A 26,511-nucleotide genomic window follows, 5' to 3' on the forward strand; every position below is an offset into this window, starting at 1 on the left:
TTTTAATGAAGAAAAAAAATGTGGCTCTGAATCAATGGTTGTAGTTCGAATAGTTTGAAAGGCAAAGTTTAAGTGTGTGGCTTGTGGGTTTCAGATACAGGGAGACCCGCCTGGAGCGGAGTCTACAAGAAGACGGGGACGCGGCGTCAAGGGTCCGCACTTCATGCCTGTTCCCTTTGGTCCATGCTATCTCATATTCTCTGTGTACCCACATCTGCCTCTCTGGGCTTCCAACATCCTCTTCTGGAGCCTGAGCTCACAGTCCCAGCAGAGCACCCTCCCTGTAATGTTTCTTTTAGGCACCAGTGACCCCTACCTCCCTTAGCAGATTTCCACTTCAAAGACAACACTCCCTTTCCTTGTAGGTCTCCTTCTGCAAGCTAATACACCTTCTCGTAGCTGCTCAGAGTTTTTAGACTTCTAATTCATTCCTGACTACAAGCTTAATCTGTCTTGATCTTAAATGACAGATGAGGTGCTTTAGATACATAGCCAAGTAATTGTTTTTAAAAGAAATATAGGTCTCGAGTAAATATCTTATCCTGCTCACCCTGAGGTCTCATGGCTGTGTTTTCTATCAGATTTTCTATAAATACACAGCCCCTTTCCCTGCCCCTCCACTTGTGTTAAAGGATTCCACACTGGGCAGATTTTCATCTATCTTTAATTGGACTAGGGCTCTACAGGGAGTGTGGGCAGTTCAGACTTCCAACACGAACGCCTAGGAAAATATGTCAGCGTCACAGAGGAAGCAGATTCAATATGATTTAGATTTAGATTGTCTCAGCGCAAGAATCATTTTGACCTTTGGTGACTGAACCCGGGCTCAGCTCCATTCTTACAAGAGCTACAGGCTTAGCAGGCTTGAGCAGCTCCAAATGAAAATGCCTGGATTCGCAGACAACTTCATTTTTTGATCTGAGGTCTGTAATCCAGTTCACGGCATCTAGGGAATTGTTGGCTACCGCCTGGAGGGGCTCTTTGGCCTCTGTGCTCTTCCCCCACTGGACAGGTTCTTCCCTTTTCCTGAGATGGTGATCTTTACTGTCCTCCTGGACCTTGGTTTCAGAATCTTTCATTTCTTCAAGCCCCGCCTGCAGAAATCTCTCTTTTCTGATGAAACACCTTCCTCATTGCCATGACAGTGGCAGCAGAGGGGGCTGGGGAGATGATGCCAGAAGGAAAATGGGTGGCAGCCACAGAAGATGACCTATGTTCAGCTCCCAGAACCCACACACAAAGTCAAGCATGGGGCTTGGGAGACAGTTCAGCAGGTAAGAACACTTGATGGGCAAGCAGGAGGTGCTGGGTTCAAATCCCCAGCATTCATGTAGAAGAGCATGGCATGGTCTCACACAACTGTAACTCCAGCTCTGTGAGGGGGCAGAGACAGGAGGATCAGTGGGGTTTGCTGACTGCCCATGTAGTTTTAAGTTTCTTGGGAGATCTTGTCTCATGGGAATCAGGGGGAAAGCAACAGAGCAAAATATCACACACACCCAAAAGTGGTGGCAGAGAATCTAACAGGCATTGACTTCTCATAAGTAGGCATGAAGCGGCTGACAGGGAGGCAGACCCTCCAGGGTATTGGAGCAGCAGCAGATGGAGAGACAAGTGTCACCAGAGATAGAAGGTCCTTCATTCTTCACATGGCTGACTCACCAGGACTCCCACAGGTGACTCTGGTTTCGTGCACTCACCAGCTGTGCCCAGCTCACTAGCAAAGAAGTTTTATGTGAAGCTTGACTGTCGGCCATTTTTCTGCTGCTCATCCGTTTTCCCTGGCAGTTATTGGGGAGAGTCACACTCAATTACCTCCTGAATTTCCAGAGTCCCACATAGCTTTCTGGTGTTTAATGGATGAGGAGCAACGGTGTGGAAGAGGCCATGGTTTTGCTTGAGGTCCCTCCACACCAGAGGGACCAAGGGACCCAGGACCAGCAGGAGGCCTCCATGCTCGGTGAGCATCCGTCTAGTCCCCAAAGCTGAACAAGGGACCATTTACACGTGTGAAATAGATCTACCCATGTCCAGCTGTGCGCCAGACTCAAGAAAGGCTTTGCTATTTATCCAATCTTAGGGGAGTTTGATGCTAGCCATGGATCCCTTGAGTCTGACTCTCTGTCTTTTTGTCAGTGTATATCAGGGTTCAGAGTGGCCTGGGGCACACACTAGGCTGGTTAGCAGAAAAACTTCCCTACGTTCCTACAGGTTAAAGCACAATAGCATTGTTCTTGGCCCTAATGCTTTAACAAAAAAGAGTTCCCTTTAATAGCATCAAATCACAAAGAACCTAAGCGACCTGAACACTCAACACGGGTTTGGTCTGACGAGACAAACTCTGGCTCACCCTGAGAGCCTGCAAAGCCTGGGCATGAACTTATGGCAGGGTTCCACAAGGCTTACCCATGGCCTTCAAAGAGAGGATGTCACAGGATGTGAAAGCATCAGCCTACTTAGAAATAAAATCCGACCATCTCACCAAAAATGGAAACACATCTCCAAACTCCTATTTACAGCTCACAAGACAAGGCAGGCTGCATGTGCTTTCTCTCCTCCCTCTCCAAGGATGGCACAAGGTAAAGCGTGAACTTCATCAATGAGAAACAGACCTCCAGTTGGAAATAGCCACAGCTCCAGGCATCATCTGGGCCATAGGTTGGGTATTGTCTTTGTTAATGGCCGATGGGCGTCTGGCCTTCAGAGACTCGGAGTCACGGTCACCTGGGCTAGGAGTGCCGCCCGTCCTCTAAGTTCTCCCAATAGCGTGACTGCTATTTCCAACTCTTGTCCTCCACAGAGAAGCCTGGTAATTTTCAGTGAAGTACTTGGATTAAGGGCTTTATTGAAAATTACTAGGCCTCAGCCAAACACAATAAGACAGACAATTTGGAGCAGCTCAGAAAAGAGCACTCGCCTCTCCAATAAAGCTGAACAGAGGGTTCTGCAGGGAGAGGCCCAGGTGGGTGAAAGCAGAACCGGAAAGGAGTCTGCAGTAATTGTTGGGGCAAGGAAGGAAGAAATGTTGGAGAATGAAAATGAGAGTGAAGGGAAATGACATTTTGTGGAGACAAAGGAAGAGATTAAGATGCCAAGAGCTAGGCTGAAAGTCATTCAAAACTGTAAAGAACAGAAGAAAAGCAAAACTAGGGTAGCGATTTTGTCTGGGAGAAACACGGGAAGCTAGCAGGTCATAATTTACTAATCAGAGTGCCCAATATAAAAGACAAAAATGCCTGTTGACCTCGCTGGTGTCATGGTACAAGGTAGAGAGGGAAGCTTTTTCTGATTCCACTCACAGCCTAGCCTGACAGCCAAAGCTTCTCTGCACATAAGATGCAGGTTTGGACCCGAGAATGGGGCCTTCCTCTTGGCCCACCAGCAACACACTGGTACAAGTCACACTGCCTAGGACGGTCCAGGCCCACCTTTCCCTGGGTTATTACCCAAAGCCCCAACAGTGCATAGCTCAAGGGTTTACTCCACGTTCATAAAGTAAGCACAGACTGAAGATTTCCCTAAGTACAAGAAAAACCAGACCAAAGGAGACAAACTATTTCCATGGAGCTGTACTTCAACCGTGGTTTGGTGTGACTGAGGTATCATTTAGCTTCAATCTTATCACCCTATTAAAAATAATTTTAAGATATTTTTATGATATTTTATCTATTTTATATATATACACATGTGCATACAAATGAATAGATGTAATAAACATTTTAAATGCATCTCTAAGTGCAAGATCAAACAAAGCTGAGGTTTAAAATGCTTATATGCATGCATGCGCGCATGCTCAGACATGCGCATGGCTGAGCCTGGGCTATGGGTGCAGTTGGCAAATTTCATCTGTGTCAGGGCCTCCTGCCTGCTTGCCTGCTCGCCCACCCAACAAGCTGCTGCCATCACTCAGACTGAAGATGGCAGTTTTTATCAGCCAAATAGGACTCTGTATAGAAACGGCCAGCCCTTCTCTTGTAAGGATCCACCTTTGTCCCATTAGCAACCTCTTCTGTGAGGGAATGTGGGGCTGGGGGCTGGTACAAATCTAGTCCAAGACTCAGGATGGAGGAGAATGCTAACAGAATGCATGGCTAGGACACTCATGGGGGACTGATGGGGCAGTGTAGTGATATTTCATTTGTATTTTAATAGATAAAGCTTGCCTGAAGTTCAGAGAGTAAAACAGCCACACTAGTTTGCCACAGAAACTGGGTGGTAGTAGTGCACGCCTTTAATCCCAGCACTAGAGAGGAATACAAGACAGGAGGAGACAGCTCTCAGACACAGTCTCATTCTGAGATTCCTGGAGGCAGGATCGCCATTTCAGACTGAGGTAGAGGTAAGAGCCAGTGGCTGGCTGTTTTGCTTTTCTGACCTTCAGGTTTAACCCCAATTTCTGTCTCTGGGTTTTTATTAATCATGCTACAGGGCACAGCTGATTCTGGTGTCAGGTATGGGGAAGAAGGGTTATGCATCTGAGGCCTTTCTGAGACTCAGCGATTGGCTCAAGAAGCAAGGTCATACAATTGTATGAACTTCATGGCACACCGAAGTGATGGGGCCTTTTCAATCCCAAGGTGTTCACTGCCCCAGCAGTGGCCAGAGGGGACTTGGCTGTGAAAAGTGACTGTGTTGACACTCTGGAGTACCGGGGTGTACAGCAGGGGGATAACGACAACTCTGTCCTTTCTGTCCAGTTTTGCAGTAAATTTAAACTATTTACTACAAACTATTTTACTAAAAACATACCCGGGACAGTGACATAGCTCTGGGGCGGGGGAGACCCTTGCTGTCAAACTTAAGGGCAAGAGTTTGACCCTGGGACCCACGTGGTGGTAGGGGAGAGTCACTCCTACAAGTTTTCCTCTGGCCTCCACAGGCTGATGGTCAGGCTAGCCTCTGCGCATGTCTGTGAGGGACTGCTTTCACTGGTGTGGGAAGCCCAACCTAAATCTGTCAGACCAGATAAAAGCACATGGAAGAAAGGATGCTTTGCCAGTTCCACTGATCTTCAGTCTCACTGGTAAGCTCATCTACCCTGCTGTTGTTTTGTTGCTGCTGCTGCTGCTGCTGCTAATTCCTTCCCTGATATTGGAACCAACTTCTCTAGGCTTCTAACGTGGGCTGAAGACCAGTGGTTATTCAGGTATCCAGCCTCATTTGCTGAGCAACTACCGGGTTCTCAGCCTCTCTGGTGTGAGAATGGCATGGCGAGACTACTCTGAACATGGCCAGAAGCCAATCTAATATGCCCCGTTCTAGTATATGTTCATTCTATTGGCTGTTCCTCTAGAGGACCCTGACTAATACAGTCCCCCATAGGTTCATGGGGCCTCCACATGGTGGCGCTGTTTTGGAATGCTAAAGAATCTTTACAAGTGCTTGAGGAAGTGAGTGTGGGCCTTGAGGTTTGGTATTTGGTGGCTCAGTCCCACTTCCTGTCTTCCCTCTGCTTCCTGACTATGGGTGTAGTAGATGCAGCAAGACCAGCCACCCTATGCTGCTGCTGAGCCTTCCCTGCCATATTGGACTGTATCTTTCTTAAGCTATAATACAAAATAAACCCTTCCTCTTTTAAGTTGCCATTTTCTAAATACTCATTCAGAGCACGAAGCGAAGTAACCAGTTTAATGCCCAAGTCAGAACCTAGTGGAACCAGGAGGCAGGAATTAAGAGGAGTGAGTGGGTGGCTGGTGACAGGAGCTTCTCATCCCCTAAGGTAGACAAGAATGCAGCTCTCCAGGAGACAAGGCAACTGGCCTTTACAAGCCCAGGAAATAACAAATGATCACTGATGGGCTCTGGTCAGCATCGACAAATACTCCACGGAAGGGCACAATTCTCAGTTCAAATAGTAAAACAGGGACGTCCGGGAAATATCAACACGCTCGACAAAATAACATAGCGTTTCATGTGTATACATGAGTGTGAAAGCACATGAGCATGTATGTGTGTGTGGAGGTCAGAGGTTGGAGTCGGGGATTGTCTTCTACTGTTCTCCACCTCGATTTGGTTCTTGAGATAAGGTATCTCACTGGACCTGGAGCTCTCCCATTTTGCCTGACTGGCTGGATCCTTCTGGGACTCTCTTCCCCGGGGCTGAGATTATAGGTGTGAATTGTCCCATGCTTTTTACCTGCATGTTGGGGATGGAACTCAGGCCCTTGGGGTTGTATGCAAACATTGCACCACCTACATCATCTCCCTAGCCCTGGTATTGAGTTTCTCAGTAACCATCACAGCGGCCTACACCAGTCTCTCCTATTTCCTTAGCCTCTACCTTTCCTTGTTCTCTGCAGGACTAGTGCATACCCCAGCCCACTCAACTCCCCAGGTTCCCCGATACTAATGACAGTAGTTTTATACTGACAGATAGTGGGGTACAAGAGGAAAAAAACCCTCTTATTCTGGTGCATGTTATGTTTCCTTTTCACACCCTTCTGACATAAATTTTGTAGTTTATGCCTTTAGTCTCCTCCTGCATCTTCTTGATCCATGGTCTTCCCGTGTAGCTCAGGCTTGGGATCCCCTACCCCCTACCTACCAGGTACCAATACAACAGGCATGTACCAAGTTCAGCCCATTTTCTGCTTCTCTTTTTTGAAACATTTTTACTGATTTATTTATTCTTATTTTATGTGCTTTGGTGTTTTGCATGCATGTATGAGGGTGTCAGATTCTCTGGACCTGGAATTTTAGACAGTTGTGAGCTGCCAGGTAGGTGCTGGGCATTGAACCTAGGAAGAGCAGCTAGTGATATTAACTGCTGAGCAATCTCTCCAGCTCCTGACATTTTACAATTCTTTTAGACAGTTTTCATTTTTTCAAGTACTCTAAAGTATAGAAAACATATAATGATAGGCACACATGTGGTTCTGACTGCTTACCAGGGCCCCAAAGAACTTGCAGTAAACTTTGGCTTCTCATCAGGGCTGGGTGGAGGTGTTTTGTGACCATGTATGTGACATTAACTGTTCTACTTGTGACATCAGAACACATGAAATTTATTTTAGCAATATTTAATATATTTAAAATACCACTCAATGATTAGTAAATCTAAACAAAATCAATCTAAAATAATTAATGAAAAACTTGATGTTTGTATTTGTGTAACAGAGCCCTGACTTTTTGCTACATGCTTAGGGCAATAGAAATCCATTTTCTCATAGTACTAGGGATTCAAAGTCCAAGACCAAGGCTTCTTTCTGTGTGTGTCTTCACATGGTTGTCCTTCTGTGGATGCTGTGACCCAGTCTTCTGTTTTGATGAGAACGGCAGGCAGACTGGACTAGCATCTATCCCAATGACCTCAATTTGCCTTAGTTAGCACTTGGAAGTCACTGTTTCCTATACGCTCACAGTCTAAGCTCCCAGGGATGGTTTTCACATACAAATTTTGAGAGGATACAACCTAGCCTAAAAGATTTACAGTGTCTTCCGGAGAGACGGACTATTTGGCAAAGTATCTGTCACAAAAACATGACTTATCTAGATCGCTCTCTCTCATTCTCTTGTATGGATGTACACGTGCACACACGCACACAGTTTAACTACTTTATGTACCATGAGCACACTTGCCTAGATCTCCTGATCAAGATACCTACCTTCCTGATGAAATGCTGTAGAGCATGGTGGTAGTAGGTTCCCTCATGCTGTACTGTCTTCCAAGGCACCTGCCCAGCCCTGTAAGGTCTGTGCGGTCCCTATTTGCCTCAGCAGGTAATAAGAGCAGAGGCAGGTCAGGGAATCTACTCCTCCTATTCCTTCCTTGCCTGCACCCACCTGAGCAGAAGCTCAGCCTTCCTGGGCTCAGTGTAGGGGGATGGCCACATAGTCTGAGCAGAAGTGGACCAGTGTTGCTGGGAGTTCCAAAAAATTTCAGATCAAAATCCCAGAATATTCCTGGTCCATCCCAGCCTACATAAAAGATAATGGCTTCCTAGAGTACATCCTGCTTGCTGATTGTGGAGATGAACCCTGTGTTGCCAGTGAATTACCCAGGTACTTCTTGCCCTATGCTCTCGAGGGTTCTCCAGCACCTGCACTGTAGTTTCTTGTGGATGGGTGGCTGGATTCCTATTTAAAATTCTGGTGGAAATGTCACAGGCACTCAGAAATGGCTTTCCAATCTTGTCGTTTTATCAATACAACTGGAATGGCAGCTGGGAACACGGCCCTTCCAAGCTCACTCTGGCTCAAGGTCAGCCAATGGGATACGTCACCACGGCCTTCTTTCTGTTTCCACAACACAGGGACATCTGAGGACACTCCCTCTACCAGCTCTCCTTTTTTGTCTATACTATTTTATGACATGGATTCTTTAATTTTTTTTTTTTAAGCCAGTCTTTTCAACCTCGGAACTATTGACATTCGGGACTGGATGTTTTCTGTTTTGGGAACACCCTGTGCATTATGGGAAGCTCAGCTCCACAGGCTCAGATTCAGCCACTAGATTGCTAGTGACACTGGTCCTCATTCATGACAACTGATGCCCTTGCAGATTGCAGTTGGGTACCAATGTTCTAAATTGACAGAATTCTTTTTTTGCCCCTTCATGTGATTTTTTTTAAGATGAACTATTATTATATAGAAAAAGTTAGCAGGTCATATTTCGTTAAAACAAAACAAACAAAAACTAACCAACCAACCACCCAACTAATCAACCAATAAAAAACACTCCTGTCCTCTGTCTCCCAACTCTGAAGGCCAACAGTCCTATTGAAAACGAGCCATTCTTGTGGCAGAAAGCGCTGATAAATGCTGGACATTGATTTCTTTGGTCATCTAGCCTCCACTCAGTAAGCACACGGCAGCTGCTGTTCTGAGCTCTAGGCATGCTTGGAGAACAAGTGAGGCCTGTTACTAGTGGCCATTGCCCCTTTGGTGAGCTACTGCAGAAGCATGACTGTGGACCTCTTAGAGAAAATAAAAGCAAGGAAGACAGAAGGTGGATTGAGGGTGAGGACAAGGTGAGATTTAGGCTGAAGTAGAAAGGAAAGAGCTCGGGGGTGAGCAATGGATAAGCTATTAGGCAGAGCAGGAGGTTGGTATATTCCAGAATCCAACAGTGTGACTAGAACATAGGGTAAGGAGGAGGGCAGAAGAGAGGAAGGTGAAGCCAGAGAAACTGCAGGTCTAAGGCCCTTCCGAGCTGCGCGGCTCACAGGGAGCCTGATTATGGCTACCTAGGGAGGCCTGTGCTCCTCAGCCTTGGTGGACCCTTGCTTTCCCTGGGCTTCCTGACTTGGTTCTCATAGCACCTGGTTCCCCTTCCCCAGCATACCACAAAGTCACAGCTTCAGGCTGAGTCCACTGTTTCTCTAGCAATTTGCTGATAAACAAAATGTCCTTAGTCAAGCAAAGGGAAGACGAGTAGAGGCCCAACGGGGAAAGTTTCCCATCTTTACATTCTGAGCTACTACAGGGCCAAGCAGAATCTATCTTCTAAGTGGCCTGGCTGGGGAATTTGGACTTTTCTCGGTGTTATGAATGGCAGGTGGCATAGACCTGTTACCCTAGTTGCTCAGAACACCGAGGCAGGTGGATCAAAAGTTTGAAATCAGCCTGGGAAACTTAGTGAGATGGTATTTTGAAATAAAAAGGTGAACAGAAGGAATGAGTATGTACCCCAGGGGCAAAGCACATGCTTAGCATGTGTGAGGCCCTCGGTCAATTCTCAGCAACACACACATACATCATGGAAAAAGAAGACACACTATTACTTCAGATAGAATTCAGAGAGAATCCCAAGCTTGTGCTCACAGAGTCTATTAAACAGTCACTTTTAATAGGGTTTGGTTCCCACAAAGGACACCAAAGGATGGTGTCCTTCTGTGCAGTACAGGTGCTTCTGTGCATAGAAATGCATTTCCAGAAAGACGCTTGCAGCCCTAAGCCTTGGTAAGAGTCATATGGAAACGAGCATTTTGGACATAGTTCAATTCTATGGAGCAGGGTGGGCTCTCTGCCAGGCCAGTGCCTGGTGTCCTCATAGGAGAAGGAATGTAGACGGAGATATACTGTGAGCACAGAGAGGACCCAGACAATGGGGTGATGGGTCAGCAAAGCAGCAAGAACCAACAACTGCCCACCGTGCCTGCCATAAGCCAGAGGCATACAACATGTAGTCCTGGGAGGCCTTCAGAGAGAGCATGGATTCCAGGTTAAGAGCTCCAGGCATGGAAAGGTGATATGCTTAAACCGTTCAAAGCGTTCTGTCATGATAGTCGCAGGAAATGAACACAAGCTCCTTTTGGCATTCTGCTGGAGTGACGCAGGTCAGCCTTGATATGACTAAGAAATTCAGTGGAACCCCAGAAGGAGCTTGGAAGACATCTTGGTTTGATTTTTTTTTTCCCCCAAATGTCAGAGTACATCTAGTTTTTATATAATGACTACACATCTAGCCACTAGGACAGTGACAAAGTATACGACGGCTGATTAAAATGATGGCCTCTTTCCCTTAGCAGAAGTCAACTGAACATACCATTTTGCTTAAGCAAATTAATCTACACATTGCCAAGGTGGAACAAAGCCTGTCTCGTCACAGGGTTAATGTTTCAGCGACAACAGAAAAACGAAAGACCCCAAAGGCACACGCCAGCTCCAAGCTCACAGATATATCCAAGCCACTCTCCCAAACCTGGTTACCCAATTGAGAGCGATTGAAATGTCGGATGTCTTCAGGCCTTACTATCCATAGAGGAGCTAAAAGAACCATTGATTTTTTTTTAATAAACAAAAAGGTTTCTCATAAGTACAAGCTGGAGGAACATGTATAAAATACTTTTGTACACAATATGTAACACATTGGTTCTGCAAACATCATGTATTAAGAATTGAGCTTCCAGTGCAGTCGGAGGCACAGGGAAGAAAGAGACTAAGAGACGATGTGTGCCTTACCTTGCCTTTGTCAAAGTAGTGGATGATTTCTTGGTAGAGCTGCTCTTTCAGCTGCCCTTGTGTCGTCGCCTGGAACCCGTCCCGCTGAGTGAGGTGGGCTGCACACACGTCCTCTGACCACTGAGGCAAAAACAAGGAGTGAACAAGGCTGAGGCAGGGAAATGCTCAACAATATCACCGAGCACGAAGTCAGGCACTGAGCGTGTGTATGAGTCGGTAATTCCAGGGGCCTGGGGCTGCTGTCATTAGACTACCAAGGCCTGGGAATGCTAGGAGAGACCAAGAAAGACAGATGGGAAGGCAGAGCCAGATGTGCCCAGTAGAAAACCATGGCAAAGCATGGGCTCCCAAGCTTGCAAGCAGCTTCACAGTAGCCAGGGATGTAATAAGCAGGTGATTGGTGATTGTCTTCAGAGAGCAACGAGAGCTCTTTCTCCTCGGTCAGAAGCCACTGAAAGCCTTAACAGACAACGTGTGAGGATCACAGGTCATCCAGAAAGGAACTATATAGGCTAACAAGTTCCTTAAGGAGGGAAAGGTACTTCTGCACCACTGGCTGTACCACAAGCAGAGATTGTGGAAGTGCTGGTCAGTTTCTGTGTGAACTGAAGTGTTACCAGAGTGGAGGCTAAGACCATTTAACAGGTAGGCCATGTGAACTCTGTGATTTTAGTTTAACAAACCAACATTGTTGGTATGGGCTTCAATAACGATGAATAACAGCCTCCTGAGGTTCTTCCAGGTGCCTCTGGGTCAAAGATGGGTCAGAAGCCTCACTCACAGGAGCTCTAAGCCAACCAAAGACTGTGATCACACAAGTGCATCATGGGCTATAATGACCCTGGAGAAGTTTCCATAGACATCTGAGGGTAGGAGGTATGACTTTGCATAGGATGGCCTGAGGGGACCAGAGGAAAGTACAACAGGAATGGGCTTCTTCGGTGGACCTGTGAGGTGCAATGTGACCTTGTATTAAGACAGGACAGTGAGGGTATTACAAAGAAGCAACTGACTCCCGGGTCATAGTTTCCAAACAAATGTGGGTGGCAGTGGAGGAAGTGCCAGTGAACTCAGTGCTATAGTCAAAACATGGCACCAACTGTGGTGGCACTTGGTAGGAGCATGACAGTCAAGGGGAGCAGGGCAAGGAGTGGGGACTTGGGTGATGCTGTTGACACAGGACACAGGACCAAATGAGCCAGCATGGGGAGTGAGGCTTCACTGATGGCAGTGACGTGACAGTGGATGCTTGCTCTCCGGCACACATCCTTTCCACAGCCCTGGGTTACCCTGAGCTGAACTCTGTAAGCCTGAAGGGCGCTCAATCCCTAGGACTGCTGGGTAGAGCAGAAAGACCTTTGTATGGTCCACAAGATGCTCACATTCACAAATGGACCTGCAGATCTAATCTGCAGGCAGAAATGAGAAACCCCATAAACTGAGTCACGTCATAGTTGACTGCTTGGGAGGTAGACTTGTGGATGTAAACGTAAGATTCTGGCGGTTCTGATGTGTGTCTAGCCAGGAGGTTCAGGCTTATTTTATGATTTCAGATCATAAAGGTAGCATATTGAATAGACATGGGGAAGTCCCCTGTGTTTCCTACCTAAGTCTGGAAATGAATAAATTTATTGCTAAGGTTTATTACTCATGGTTTTAAGCATCCTTATTTTTGATCAAAAATATAGCAAAAAAGAGGACTTGCATTTAAGACTCCTTCAGCTAAGAGACACAGCAATAAAGACCATGTTGCTTAGTAAAGTTGATTAACTGGCATGAATTCACACTGATACCAATAGCAAACATATTTGGAAAAAAAAATCTCAAAATGTAATAGTTTAAAAATATGGAGGCAGATCATGCTGCATTTACCACTTAATTGGCAAATTTGGAGCCCAGTGGTAGAGATAATGCAATTGAGCCCATTGATCTAGGCAGTGGAACAAGCTATCACACAGTCTGTGACAAACCCATCTGTACTCAATATATCCAAAGATTAAGCAAATGGTATGCTTATGCACAGATATACGTTTTACATTCATTCAGACTTGCAAAGTTTGTGTTCTAAGAGTGTGAGCAAGCTCTCAAGACATTTTAATTTCCCTGGTGTGAACAACATCTTCACATTTTGCAAAAATGCCCTGTTACTGACATTTGGATTTCTAATAAATACAGACACAGGACTTTACAAAAGCGATGACTGCTTCCGGGGACACTCCCTGAAAGCTCTGTCTTCAAAAATGATATTTCTTGGGAAAGTTTTAGATGACCACAGACAAGAAGGGTCCTTAGGCATCCAGCCTCTAGGATTATGGAGGGGGAGCCAGAGTAAGTCAGCTCTTTGCCTTCTGCCTGCCAGGACTCTGCTCATTTCAGGCAAAGGCAAATGCTGTAGATTTATGTGTGTGTGTTTGTGTGTGCGTGTGTGTGTGCAGATTTCAGGATGAGACAGAGGCTGAAGGAGTCTGTCTGAGGTTTATAAAACTATCTGCCTTGACTCCCACCACCCAACAGGCATCTCCTAATGCACATTTAAATGTAATTTTCTCTTGTGGATTTATCTCTCACTCTACTTCTGGTGTTTGGTTGGAGGGGTGGGGGTAGCCTAGTTCTGGAAACAAGATTACTAAATTAAGCACTCTTATGGTTCTTATTTATCTAGTGCAGAAGTTTCTGATCTTTTTATAAGGATGTCATGAGAAAGATAATGAAAAGCCTTGCTGAGACTCTCAGATATAAAACTTGAAGTTGCATAGCAGCTTCTCCATCTAGTCACCTGTCTGCCCACATCTACTGTGCACGCGTGCATCCATCTTCTCCCATCCGTTATCCTGCATCCAACCATCCTCATAGCTTTCATCCATCCATCCCTCCACTCTTCTTTTATCTTCCTCCACGTTCCTCCCCAAATCCACCCACCCATCTCTCCACCCAACCAGCCTAGTTCTTTTATAAGGATCTACTCGGTATTATTAACCATTCTGGAACTGGCCATGGGAGAGAACACAGATACATCAGCATAAGCAAAAGGCCAATGTCTCAGAGCGAGCTGAGTAACAAAGGAATCACTCAGAGTTGAAGTTCTCATGATACTGATCATTAGCGACTCTTTAGAGACGCAGACAGCCAACACAGAGACTCTCGGCGTGGCCTGCTCTGCGGAAATGTCTGGATATGATTCTTCCTTCTGCCAGTGTGAGGAGGAGGATGACTTATCCTTCCTCCCAGCTGCTCTACCGGGGTCATTCCTTCTTATTGATGATGTCCTCCATCCTTACTCAGTCCCGTCAGCACAAGTGAGGAACTGCACGCTATCTAACTCACTGTTGCTTCACAGTCCACTGAAAGTTTGCAAAACTTGACACCTTGTTAGATCGGCATTCGGCTGGGCCGAATCTGTAATCAGAGCACCTCTTGAATATTTTTTTTTGTTTATATCACTGACTGTAGCCAATACCCATAAAATCTCACGCCGGTGCTCTACTAAAATCTGTCATGGAAAAGGAAAATGTGGAATCAACTCAGAATTTATAAGAAAAGCCGCGTAGACGTGTACGGTGATTTTTATTACCTTTAGAAGCTTTGCGTGGAGAAGCAAGGTGTAAGCTGCTTCTGTGTAGTTGTCACATTCTTTGTGCAGGTCACAGAGCTTGTATAAGTACCTGGTGATGAAATAAGGCTACATTCTTAAAGCGTCACAGGGTAATTTGTGTTGAGGACTGTGGGTGCTAAATTCGACATTCAACAGTAACTCCTGGCTAGCCTTTCCTTTACTGTGTTCATAACTCACAATGCCTTGAAAACTGCTGGTGCAGAAATCACTAAAAGAACTGAGAGGCATAAATATAATAATAATAATACACACACATATATACACCATACATTTATAAATTAAAGTATATGCTGGCATACACATATACAAATATATAATTTTAAGTCATCCTTGTAGGGGAAAATGAAAATGCTATATAAAGGCAAGAATTTTATTTCAAGGTTCCTTATTTCTTTCATCTTTCCCAATTTTATTCCTCAAACATTTGCAATAAGATTAGACAATCTAGGCTGTGCATTTCTCTTGAGTCAAAATGTGCATGTGCGCACGTGCACGTGCACACACACACACACACACACACACACACACAATCCATAAAGATCCAAATCTACAAGATTAAAAAAAGCCGTGATGATAGCAAACACGATCAAAAGAACGTCATCTGTGCTGTCGGAGAAAAGGAAGCTCCTTACTATAAAGCCAGACACACTTTGGATCAAAGAGGCTGGTTGTTTTCCTAAGTTTACTATATAAGCATGGCATGTTTTAAAGGAAAAAAAAGAAAAAAAAAGCTGAGAACTCAAAAACCACACAAGCACACTCTGCACAGCCAGCACACAGTCAAGCTTTCTGTCACGCAGACGTAGGCTAGTCTGATTCTCCAAAGTGGTTTGTCGTCTTGCTGACTAGTGACCACAGAATCTGAAAGGTGAGCACAAAATACAGTGGATCACTCTAAGCAAGTGTTTTGATCGCCCACAGACACTGGGAGTCAAACCCAGGTCCTCCCTATGCTCTACCAGTGGGCTACCTCCTCAGTAGATCGGAAAAGCCAATAATGAATCAGGTTCAGCCACACAAAACATTTCTCTTTTTGGTGCGATAAAGACAGGGACATGTGGGAATGGGGTACTAGTTAAAATAAGAGTAAAATGCAAAATTATATTGTCTACTTTTGGGAAATTTATTTCTCATTTGATCACGTGGCTTACTAGAAAACTTTAGAATTTGTAATATATCTTTTAATTTTTTTTCCCCAAAAGGGCTGTATTTGTTGATCAAGAGGCACAAAACCTTTTTAAATAACCATGGCTTCCTAGCTGGCTAAATGTTGCCCCTCTTAACCCAAACTTTACATAGGCACCGGCACACTATATAAGGGCTGAGAGCACGGCTGAGGTTCCACCGGATTTGATCTCAGTCACCATGATTTCCTCCAAATTACTCTTCAAGATACAAACCATTCTTTCACACGATTTGATATATGGTGAGGAGAACGTGCACAGAAAGGGTGTGGCTGGCAGCACACACAAGGTGCTGGCCAGCATGGCACACATGTAACTTATATACATCTCATAGTGATTGCAATGTGTACAGAGGGTGCCAGCCAGCACAGCACACACATCCCTTATATACATCCCACAGTGATTACAGCACACACACATGCTCCTTACACACATCTCATAGTGACTGCAACACGCACAGAGGGTGCCAGCCAGCACAGCACACACATCCCTTATATGCATATCACCGTGATTACAGCACACACACATGCTCCTTACACACATCTCATAGTGACTGCAACGCGCACAGAGGGTGCCAGCCAGCACAGTACACACATCCCTTATATGCATATCACCGTGATTACAGCACACACAGGGTGCTAGCGTGGCACACAGAGAAGGTGCCAGCCAATATGGCAATGTCTACCTTCTGTGCATCTCACAGTAATAATAATGCAGAGGGTGCTACCAGAGTGATTCCCACGTACCTTATATACATCTCTTCTCTTTCAATTTCTTTGTAGAAATTCTGAAAAATAAGCCATGGTATTGTTTTCAGAAACTCCATTATGTAACACAATACAGAGAACAACAAAGCAAAAATTAAAACCACAACAACTCATCAAAATGGTCCCATATTGTGAATCCACGGTCCAGTTATGATTGGCACTTCCAGGGGAGCAAGCCCAGGCAGAGCATAGCTCTCAATTCATTGCAGCGCTGAGCACCTCACAATACTCCCGACTTTTCCTTTTGTAATGACCACATCTCAAACACTTTAGACACTCGAGGACTAACTTCATATGTCATTTGAAAGTCACCCGTCTTCAGTATAAACAAGGTTCTGGCTGAAAATGCGACCTCTTAATCAATGCAGTCTCATTTAAATAAACAATCCAAAACTGGGGGTAGGGAAAGGCACCGTGAATGACGTCAGCATGCTGGGGTCAGCCCTTGTGAGAGACATAGAAGCATGGGGCCATTCTTGTCCCCACATGTTCCAAACTTCTAGCCACATATATTTAAAGGTAAAGACAAGGTTAGTTACATAACACTGCTACATTCTGACCATTCTCCAAGGGGCTACTGTCATGACCCTGAGTAGTGTTGAAGCAGAACCCTTTCCCCCATCAACCCAGAATGCTGAAAATCCTAGAGAAAATCCATTGTTTTAGAGATACAAACCTCCCAAAACCATAGTGAGATAAATGAGGAGTCACTTAAAAAAAGGAAGGAAGGAGGACAATCATACACAACCATGGGGGAGAAAACTTGGTTTGTGGATTCCAGTAAGAGGGTTATTTCTACACATGACTGAAAAAAAATCCTCTAATTCAGTATCTGTACCAAAGTCATACCTCTGGTGAGTTCGGCAGTGCGCATGTGTAATGGTGGCACTTGGGAGACTGAGGTTGAAGGATCAAGAGTTTGGGCCAGTGAAGGCTGTAAAGAGAATCTCAAACTAGTCTGGGCCACACAGTGAATCCTTCTCTTACCTGCCCCCCCCCCTCCAAGAAACATTTCTTCTTCATGTGAACTATTTTATACACATGAAGTCATGCACAGGGCACTACAAAGGTACAAGAGTCGACTCACAGGGCCCGTAGGACGGAAGTATGACAGCCATTTCTTTTCTGTGTTAGTTTTCTCATTCTTCTTGGGAATTTCATACATGCACAGAATTAAACACGATCATATCCAACGACTATTTTCCCATTGAACTCTTTCCAAGTGCCCCCCTCTTAACTTCATGCCTTTTTTTTTTTTATCTTTTTGGATAATCCACTAAATCTAATTAATGCTGTCACATATGCATGGGTGAGGAGCCATCTAACGGGAGCATGCGAACGAGACTAGTGGCCCCATATTCATTCCCTTTCTTGTTATTTCTAAGAATGATTCTCCCAGCTGGGAAGTGGTGGTACATACCTTTAATCCCAGCTCTCTGGAAACAGAGGCAGGTGGAGGCCAGCAGGGTTTACAGAGTAAGTTCCAGGACAGACTGGGCTACACAGAGAAACCCTGCCTCAAAAACAAAACAAACAAAACAGAACAGAACGATTCTCCCTCCCCCAACAGCTATCATCTAGCAATAACTCCTCAGCAAGGGATGGGGCTTAGAGAACACCTCAGCATGAAATTTAGCACCTAAGAATGGTACATGCACTCTACAATCAAGTGCCCGAGGGAGCTACAAGCATCAGCATTATAAAGGCACACAGTGACTCAATAAGAGGATTTAATTTCACAGGTCAAAAAGGACACCGTTTCCAAGGCACACTCTCTCTGGAAAGAGAGGATGGGAATATCTAGACAGCGGGAAACAGGGTCGTTCCTGAAGAACTGGCTTTACCTGGTGCTGCACTGGACACTGGACCGAGCGTCAGCTCCTATGACGCACGCAGTAACGAGGATATTTTCAGCTACCCATCAAAGACCTAGCAGAAGATTCGGAGCGAGCCAAGTGCTGCCTTCCCACCTCTCACTCACGAGCATTCAAAAGTTATGATGTCACAGCAGCCTCCTTTTGTGCCTCTGTTTTCAATTCCCTCCTCCTATTTTGGTCCCTCATAGATTCGTCCTTAGAGTTCTACAATGATCTTATCCTTATCCTGTGACCTTCACTCGCCTCTCAGAGACACAGGCTGCCTTTTATCTTCTGCCCTTGCTGAAGTCTCTTTTCTTTGGACTTCAAAACCCCTCGAGTTGAATATATAATAAATACATAGCAATAGAATATGTAATATTACATTTAGTTATATATTTCTATATATGAGCTTGGCAATGAATGTTTAGAGATAGGAATTTTTAATTTTTTTCTACTTTTACTCTGTGTGTGCATTTCTATGAGTTTGTACAACAGTGCAATGTGCTCTCAGCTGCTCAGCCATCTCCTCAGCACCTAGAGACAGGGTTTTCATCTGGAATAGTCTAGTCTGCTGTGCCTCCCTCTCACACATTTACATTCCACACGGATGTGCTCGAACAGGGCAGGATCCATCCCATCGTCCCTGGGGATGGTGAAGGACTATTGTTTCACTTTTCAGGCAGTGACACACGCATGCTTCCAGGTGAAGAAGTTAATAATGTGAGATCACCTTGGGAGTTCCGGGAGGCTCTCAGCACGAGCCAGAGCTGACTACAGCAACAGTGGGTGGGCACCAAGGAGCCTCCAAATAAAGGAGGAACCCACGTCAGCGTCAGAAACATCAGAAACACGGCTGCAGGTGTCATTCCAAAAGCCTGTGTTCCAACTGTGGCCGCTGGTGATAAGAAGCCAAGCTCAGCATGGTACCACCTCTCTAGCAGGTTCCATGTCGCCCTGAGCGCAGATCTTGCTTTAAAACACACTGAGGTCTTAGTCATCAAAGTTGGAAGCCTAACGAATCTATTAATACTACTTCCTTCTAGATGCTAAGCGGTCTCACAGACCCACTTAGGGATCACAGTGTGCCTGCGACAATCACATCCAGAGCAGGGAGTGATTTTGAAAAGGTCTCCACATTTTTCCCACAGGAAAACGCCAGTCTGTACTTCATGTCATTGTCACTGGCGCCAGGAAGGCTCATCACTTAGGGCAGAGGTAAGAATGCACAAAGATGCTGGAACCAGGGCCAGTTGCTTTGCCGTGCCTGCCGGCAGTCTACATGAACACAAAGAGCCATGTGGAAGGATTCCAGGAACACACATCACACATGTAGGAGCCATGCACAGACCTATTGACCTATTTAGGTTTCTTTGGAAAACTTTTAACTGTACTTCCTTTCTTTTGTACTTTGAGAATTACATACAATATATTTTGATGATATTCACCCCTCCCAGATCCATTCTCCCCCTACTCTCCCAACTTGGGGTCTAAAATTGTTTTAAATTCACCAGGTCCCATTTGCATTTTTCAGCGACTCCTGGACATGTGGTTAGTTTGTAGGCACCAAACTCTTACAGGATCAGAGGTGGTGGAAGACTACACAACACCCCAGTGTTTTCGGGAAATAAACACACATGAACTCACAGCAACCATGACAGCATACATGTGACCTGTACACACTCTACCCAGACCCGATCCCAGCATGGACAGAGGAGATCGGCATGAACTCTCTGCCATTGCTGAGCTGTTGGCAATGGACAGCTGCTGGAAGAGGGCAAGCCAGTGACTTTTCTTGAAGGGTGTAGCATCTTCTTAGACTTTTAAGCCCACAAAATTTTTCTCTGGTCAGGCCCCAGTCATTGTGTGATATTTCATTGTGTGAAGAAGCTTCAATTTCCAGAATTTCTTTCTGATCTGTGGGTGTTCTACATACCTCATCCATCTGCTCTTGCATATTGCCACCTTTCTCATGAGAGTCCTCAAATTGTTTTAGTCTTTTTGCATGTGCATGTATGCATGAGTTCATATGTATGTGCTCAACTGTGCATGCATATGTAGAGGCCAGAGGGCAACCTCAGGAGTTGTTCTGTAGACATCAGCCATCTTTTAAAAATATTATTTATTTATTTATTATGCATTTGTGTGTGCGAACACATGCATGCATATATGTGTGCAATCGCACACACATACACTACGACACACGTGGAGGGGATAGGATAACTTGAAGGAGGTGTTTTCTCTTTCCATAATATGGGTCCTGATGACTGAACATAGGTTGCCAGATGTGGCAACAGGTACCTGCTGAAAATTTTGCCCCTCCCTTTTGAGGCAGGTTCTCTTACTGGCCTGGCTCTTGAGCTCCATCTTTTTGGGGCTGGGATTCCAAGCTTGTGTCACCACACCCAGCTTTTTGAGCGTGAGTTCTGGGGATCTGGCTCAGATTCTCAAGCTCTTCACTGACTGAATCTCAGCTCCCCAGGTCTCCTCAGTTCCCACAGTTGTTTGAAATGTTGGGCCAAGAGCTGTAAAGCCTCTGCCGTATCCAAGTCTGGCTCCAATGACTTCTCTGTCTCTTACACTGTGCTCTTTGTTTTGGGTATGGCTATTTTTGGTGGAAAGGACTGGGATGTCCAGCCACAGTTCCTGGGCTCCTGGATATCAGCTCCGGCAGCTGTGCCTGTGGCTTTCCCTGCCTCTCCAGATGCAGGAGCACTTGCTTGTCTAAGGAGCTGGATGCTAGAAGAACTGCTAGTCTTTCTGTTTGTCCCTTTTTTAACTTGCTGCAAGGAAAGTGATGAGTCCCAAGCTCTTCCCACAACTGACAGACATCATAGGTTTCCATGTTTATGGACGGGAAAACTCGTTGCAGGAACAGTCTGTCATCCGCCTTAACAGCCTGCCTAGACAGCATACAGGGGATGCAATGGCATAGGAGCTTTCCGAAGATATTCCCTATCATAAGACAGAGACTACAGTGCTGCTAAGGGAAGCAGAGAAGAAAACGACCCTTCTGCTGATCGCTTTATTTACATACCTCAAGGGCTTCTCTTCCTTCCTTCCTTAAGATTTACTCTACCATTTATTTACATGAATGTATGTGTGTCTCTGTCCATGCATGAGTGTCTGCAGAGGCCCAAAGAGAGCGTCAGATCCCCTAGTGCTGGAGTGACAGGCAGTTCTGAGACGTCTAACATGGGCGTTGAGAACTGAGTGCAGGTCCTCTGCAAAAGCAATGCTCACTCTTAGCCACCAACTATCTCTCCAGCCCCTTCTGATTTTTCTTAATGTATGTGATGGTGGTGGTGGTGGTGGGGTGTGTGTGTGTGTGTGTGTGTGTGTGTGTTCAGAGGCCTTGGGACAATGTCAGGTTTATTGATCTCTACCCTGTCCCATTGAGACAGGGCCTCTCACTAACTCTGGAGATATGTGGGTTGGCGGTCAGCAAGCCCCAGAGATCCTCCTGTCTCTGCCCCTCACAGCGCTGTAGTGAGAGGCACATATGCCATGCTGCCTGACTTTTTGTTGGTACTTGGATGCACACTCAGGGTCTCAGGCTTGCACAGTAAGTGCTGTCACTCACGGGGCCCTTGCTCCAACCCCTTTGGAAGAATGAATGCTATACCACATTCCTCCTAGCATGAAAGTTCATTCCAGTGACTCCCCAGAGCCCTTGCAAGTCACATAAATGGCAGATATGAAAGTGAAGGCTGAGTGCTTGTATGCTGCTCAATGACTGGATCATGGCCTGACCTCACATGGCCAATGGCTGGGGAGAACGGTGAAGAAAGTTGGGCATGGTAGGAATATGCTTGTCTTGTATTTCTGCCTAGAGACAGCTGAGAGAAGCAGAGGAGAGCCCCAGATGGCCAGGAGTCGGCCACTATGGTTCCTTAGAAGGGTAGCAGTACACAAGAAGTGGAGAGCTCTGAAGCCCGTCTGGGAGGCTCATCCACATAGAGAGGCATGAGGTGGCCAGTCACTCCTTAGACTTGAGCTTGCGTGCCACCAAGTTCTCTAAAAGTGCACTGGGTCTCCTGCTTGTCCCAGACACAACTTAAGAAGGAAGTGCGCCAGGAAGGGTGTCCACGGACCTAACTGCATTGAGGGATAGCAGGAACTGATGTCAAGATCAGGGATAACCAAATTCACCCAGCCACCCTCCATCTGTGCTGCTCTACACTGGGGTCCTGTGGTGCTCGGACAAATGACAATAGACTGGATGGCTTCAAAGAATGGAGAAACCATCCTCACCATCATGGAATTCTGAAGCCAAGGTATCAGGGACCAGCCATTCCTCTGAAGGATCTTGGGGAGACTTATTCCTTGACATTTTCAGAGTCTAGAGATTCTGGAAGCTCCGAGGACTGTCTTCATCACTCTAATTACTGTGCCCTGTTCACATGGCTTCTCTTCTGTATGTGTTTGCTTTCCTTTCCTGGGGGGGGGGCACCCAGAAACAAGGTCTTCTGGGGCCTAGACTAATCTCATATATGCTATACAGCTGAGGCTGGCCTTGAACTCTCACGATCCTCATGCCTCTACTTCCCAAGTGCACCACCATGCCCAGCTTCTTCTTTTCCTGTATATGAGAACTCCTGGGAATGGATTTAACCCTTACCCACCCAGGCTAATCTCATCTCCAGCTTCAGTATGGATGTGTGCACACAATAATAATAATAATAATAATAAGAATAAGAATAATAAACTCAGCTGCCAGTCATTCCTCAGCTGCTGGCCACCTTGTTTTTTTTTGGTTTGGTTTTGTTTTCTTTGAGATAGCCTCTCTCATTGGCCCAGAGCACACCAACCAGGATATGCTGGCTGCCCAGTGAGACCCAGAAATACAACTGCCCAACTCACTTCACCAGTGCTGAGATCATATGCTACCATGCTTGGGCTGATTTTACGTGAGTCTGGAGGATTGAACTTGGGTCTTCAGGTTAGTTAGTAAGTACTTTCCCTACTGAGTTATCCTTCAGCTCTTACCAGCAGAGACTTCTTTTTCCAAAAAGTGCCATAGTCACAGGACTAAGGATAAATATATCTTTTGGATGCCACCATTCAAGAAACTCACTATAGTACATGACTCTGATCTATTAAAAGCAGAGTCTTCAAACCTGGAATTCACGAGGTGCTACCTTGGTTATGAAACGAGATGGCTTGCCACCCTCAGCCACAGCGGGTACACTGTGAAGACATTCAGAAGGGAGCCAAGCTCTCAGCCTTGCTGAGAGGAGCCAGGCCAACAATTCTCTGTCCTTCCATCCCTGCACCTAAGAGGACCCCAGTGGGGAGGGAGATGTGCTGTGCTGTGAAGTGTTCTATGGCCAGCTGTCCTCTGGGCTCCAAACTAACCCAGCCCCATTTGCTTTCGGCACGCTGTGAAGATGGAAGGTTTAATTAACTTCGCGCTCACCAGCACGTTGACTGTGCAGCTCATGCGATTTTCCTTGTTTTCGTCATGCATGATGGTCCGGTAGTCCAGGAGCCTCTCCATCAGCCGCACCACGAGCTTCACAAAAGTTTCTCCTGTCTTGGCGAGGTATTTATGCTTCCTGCAGTGCTCCAGGAGGCTGAAAAATAATTACACACACCTTGTTAATCACACTCCAAGAAAGAAACTTGAGGTGCGGTTTAAAATATTTCCCATTATTAACACATTTTAATTATTTCTGGGCGACAAAGTTCATTGTAGTCTAATTACAAGTCTCTCCGTCTCTCTCCTGACATAAATCCCACCGCGAATCCACACTTACATTTTATCAAATAACACTTTGTATTGCTCGTCTCCTCTGCCTCCTTCCACTTCATGATCCAGCTTGGTGATGATCTCATTTTCAAACTATAATTAAACAGAGGAAGCATAAATAATTAGCATAGCAGACAACAAAGTTGACGATGTGGGCCTCCATCGCTTCTCCATCTTAGGGATCACCGTCGGATGGATACCCTCTGCCTTTGAAACCTGACTGCATTTCAGAGATGCTGTTCCTGAGTGCTTGCAGACATGTGATGACTGCCTGACTCAGAGAGGACTTTTCCTTCCTCTTCCAGTTACCGGAGCCTGAGTGCGTGCCTCTCAGTAGCAGGAGTAAGAGGCGCAGAAGGAAAGTAAAGCCAACGGTAGGAAACGGAATCAAGAAGTAACGGAAAGAGATGCTAAGCTTTATCTCCACAAACGAACATGTGAAACAGGGTGCAGACTCCTGGGAGGGAACAGATGGCATTTCATTTGCCAGGTTAGCGTTCTCGGCAGTCTGAAAACATCCACGGGGCCACTTCACTGCCACTCCGTGACGGATCTCCAAATCAAACAGGACTGCAGAAGAGTCGGGAAAGGGAAATCAGCAGTCACCTTTAGATGGTCCATCTCCAGGCTCGCCCTATGCTCCCCAGAGCTGCTGACTGGATAACCAAGTATCAGAGTTGACTGAACATCTCTCAAATCCAGACTTAAAAAAAAATCTCTAAATTCCAGGGAGTCAGAAATTTTCAGAATGTTTCTAGGGCTCACTAGACTGGATAGAAACACCTTCATAATGACAATGTTTCCCCATCTCCTTTCCTGAGAGTTGGGTGACATCCAGGTCAAAGAGAAACCCGGAGTTACCCGGTGAGTGCGTTGGTAGGAGCATGTTGGTAGAAGAACCCAGCACGGGTTCTTACAAAGATGGAGACATCCACACTGTGGACAAGGACCATGAGCAAGAGAGAAGCAGACAACAAAGCTCAAAGTCTGGAAAGCAAGTACACTACAGCATAGATGTGAGCATCCCCAGGGACCCTTCAAAGATATTCAACCACCCAGTTCTCAGCGACACTACCCAGGTCCCTCACGATGACAAGGTTCTTATAAGAAGGACAGCCAGATGAGAGTAGACCTCCTCCCATAGTGACTGATATATTGAGGCTTAGAGAGGAGCCTGAGACAGTTGTTCTCATGAAGTGACCATGTTGCCTCTCACACATAAAATATTTATTTGGTGTTTTGTCATGTGTTTGGAAATAGCATCTCATGTAGCCCGGGCTGACTTCAAAGTCAATATGTAACTAAGGATGAACTTGGGATCCTCCTGCCTTTGCCTCCTAAGTGTTGGAATTATACATACAGGCCACTATACCAGATTTTATGGAGTGCTGAGGATGGAACCCAGAGTTTCTTGTATGTCAGGAAGCCCTCTACAATGAGCTACATCCCTAGGGATGCAGAGAGTTGAGGCTTAAGGTAGATGGAGTTCACGAGAGCTAGTATATCAGCAGAGAGTGGACGAATTGATACTGAAACAATTGGCTTTCTGGACCTTTTCCAATGAAGTGTGACATCACTTAGCCACAGCTACAGACATGGGACAATGACATGGGGCATGGGAAGAGCTACTGTGGCACTGGCAACTAATGGTGGGCTCTGGAGAAGCTGAAAGCAAGGCCCAGGGAGGAGCTTGCAAGGTGGCACTGACTCTCCCATACCAGGCTTTCTTGGCCCAGTTCAAAACATGACACAGGGATTTATTATTAATATGACGATTTGACCTAGCTCAGGCTTGTTTCTACCTTGCTTTTCTTTTCTTTAACTTAAATCAACCCATTTCTATCAATCGATGTACAGCCCTGAGGCTCGTTTACGTCATCTACATATCATCCATCCTGCCTTTCTCTTTCCTCCATGTCCATCTATCTGGTTCCTGGCAGACTGGCTGGTCCTCCTTTTCTCTCTTCCCACCATCCCCGCCTATCTCTCCTCTGCCTAGCTATTGGCCAATCAGCTTTTTATTAGGCCAATCACATGTCTTAGGCAGGAAAGGTTAAACAGCAATAGATCTTTACATAGTTAAACAAATGCAGCATAAAAAATGACACATCTTTATATAGAAAATTATTCTGCAACACATCTTTACACAGTTTAACAGATATTCTATTCCGTAACTCTCTCCCATCCCCACCAGGATGCCTCAGTACCTAGAGCCTCACTTTCCTCCTGCCGCACAACTGTAAGCTGGGGCAGGAAGAGTGGGGGGCTGCTTCTTGCTTAGCACTAAGGACTTGGCTGCCTCCCAGCAACCTTGGCCTTTCTGAGCTCCTCATTCTTTCTGATCTCCGCTCACTCTCCTCCCAGATAAACACCACTTTTTGATTGTCAGGCTTAAGAAGTCCAAGGTTTTTAGAAACAGAGACGGTTCCATTGAAGG

The 26,511-nt window shown here is 45.7% G+C and overlaps 1 protein-coding gene across 2 annotated transcripts in view; it reads right to left on the bottom strand.

The window, feature by feature from the left end:
* The window catches only part of Dock1 (dedicator of cytokinesis 1), a 502,998-nt gene that overhangs the window by 42,944 nt on the left and 433,543 nt on the right, over positions 1 to 26,511 (bottom strand). For both annotated transcript variants that reach the window (XM_085693243.2, XM_085693242.2), the window contains exons 34-38: positions 24,082 to 24,167; positions 23,742 to 23,898; positions 16,446 to 16,486; positions 14,474 to 14,564; positions 10,903 to 11,022 (exon numbers count right to left, since the gene is read on the bottom strand). In XM_085693243.2, coding sequence (XP_085549369.1) covers positions 10,903 to 11,022; positions 14,474 to 14,564; positions 16,446 to 16,486; positions 23,742 to 23,898; positions 24,082 to 24,167 — 495 coding nt within the window. The remainder of the gene's footprint in view (positions 1 to 10,902; positions 11,023 to 14,473; positions 14,565 to 16,445; positions 16,487 to 23,741; positions 23,899 to 24,081; positions 24,168 to 26,511) is intronic.

This window comes from Myodes glareolus, chromosome 7 (assembly GCF_982192425.1).
Source record: "Myodes glareolus chromosome 7, mMyoGla1.1, whole genome shotgun sequence".
In the NCBI taxonomy this organism is placed as follows: Eukaryota; Metazoa; Chordata; class Mammalia; order Rodentia; family Cricetidae; genus Myodes; species Myodes glareolus.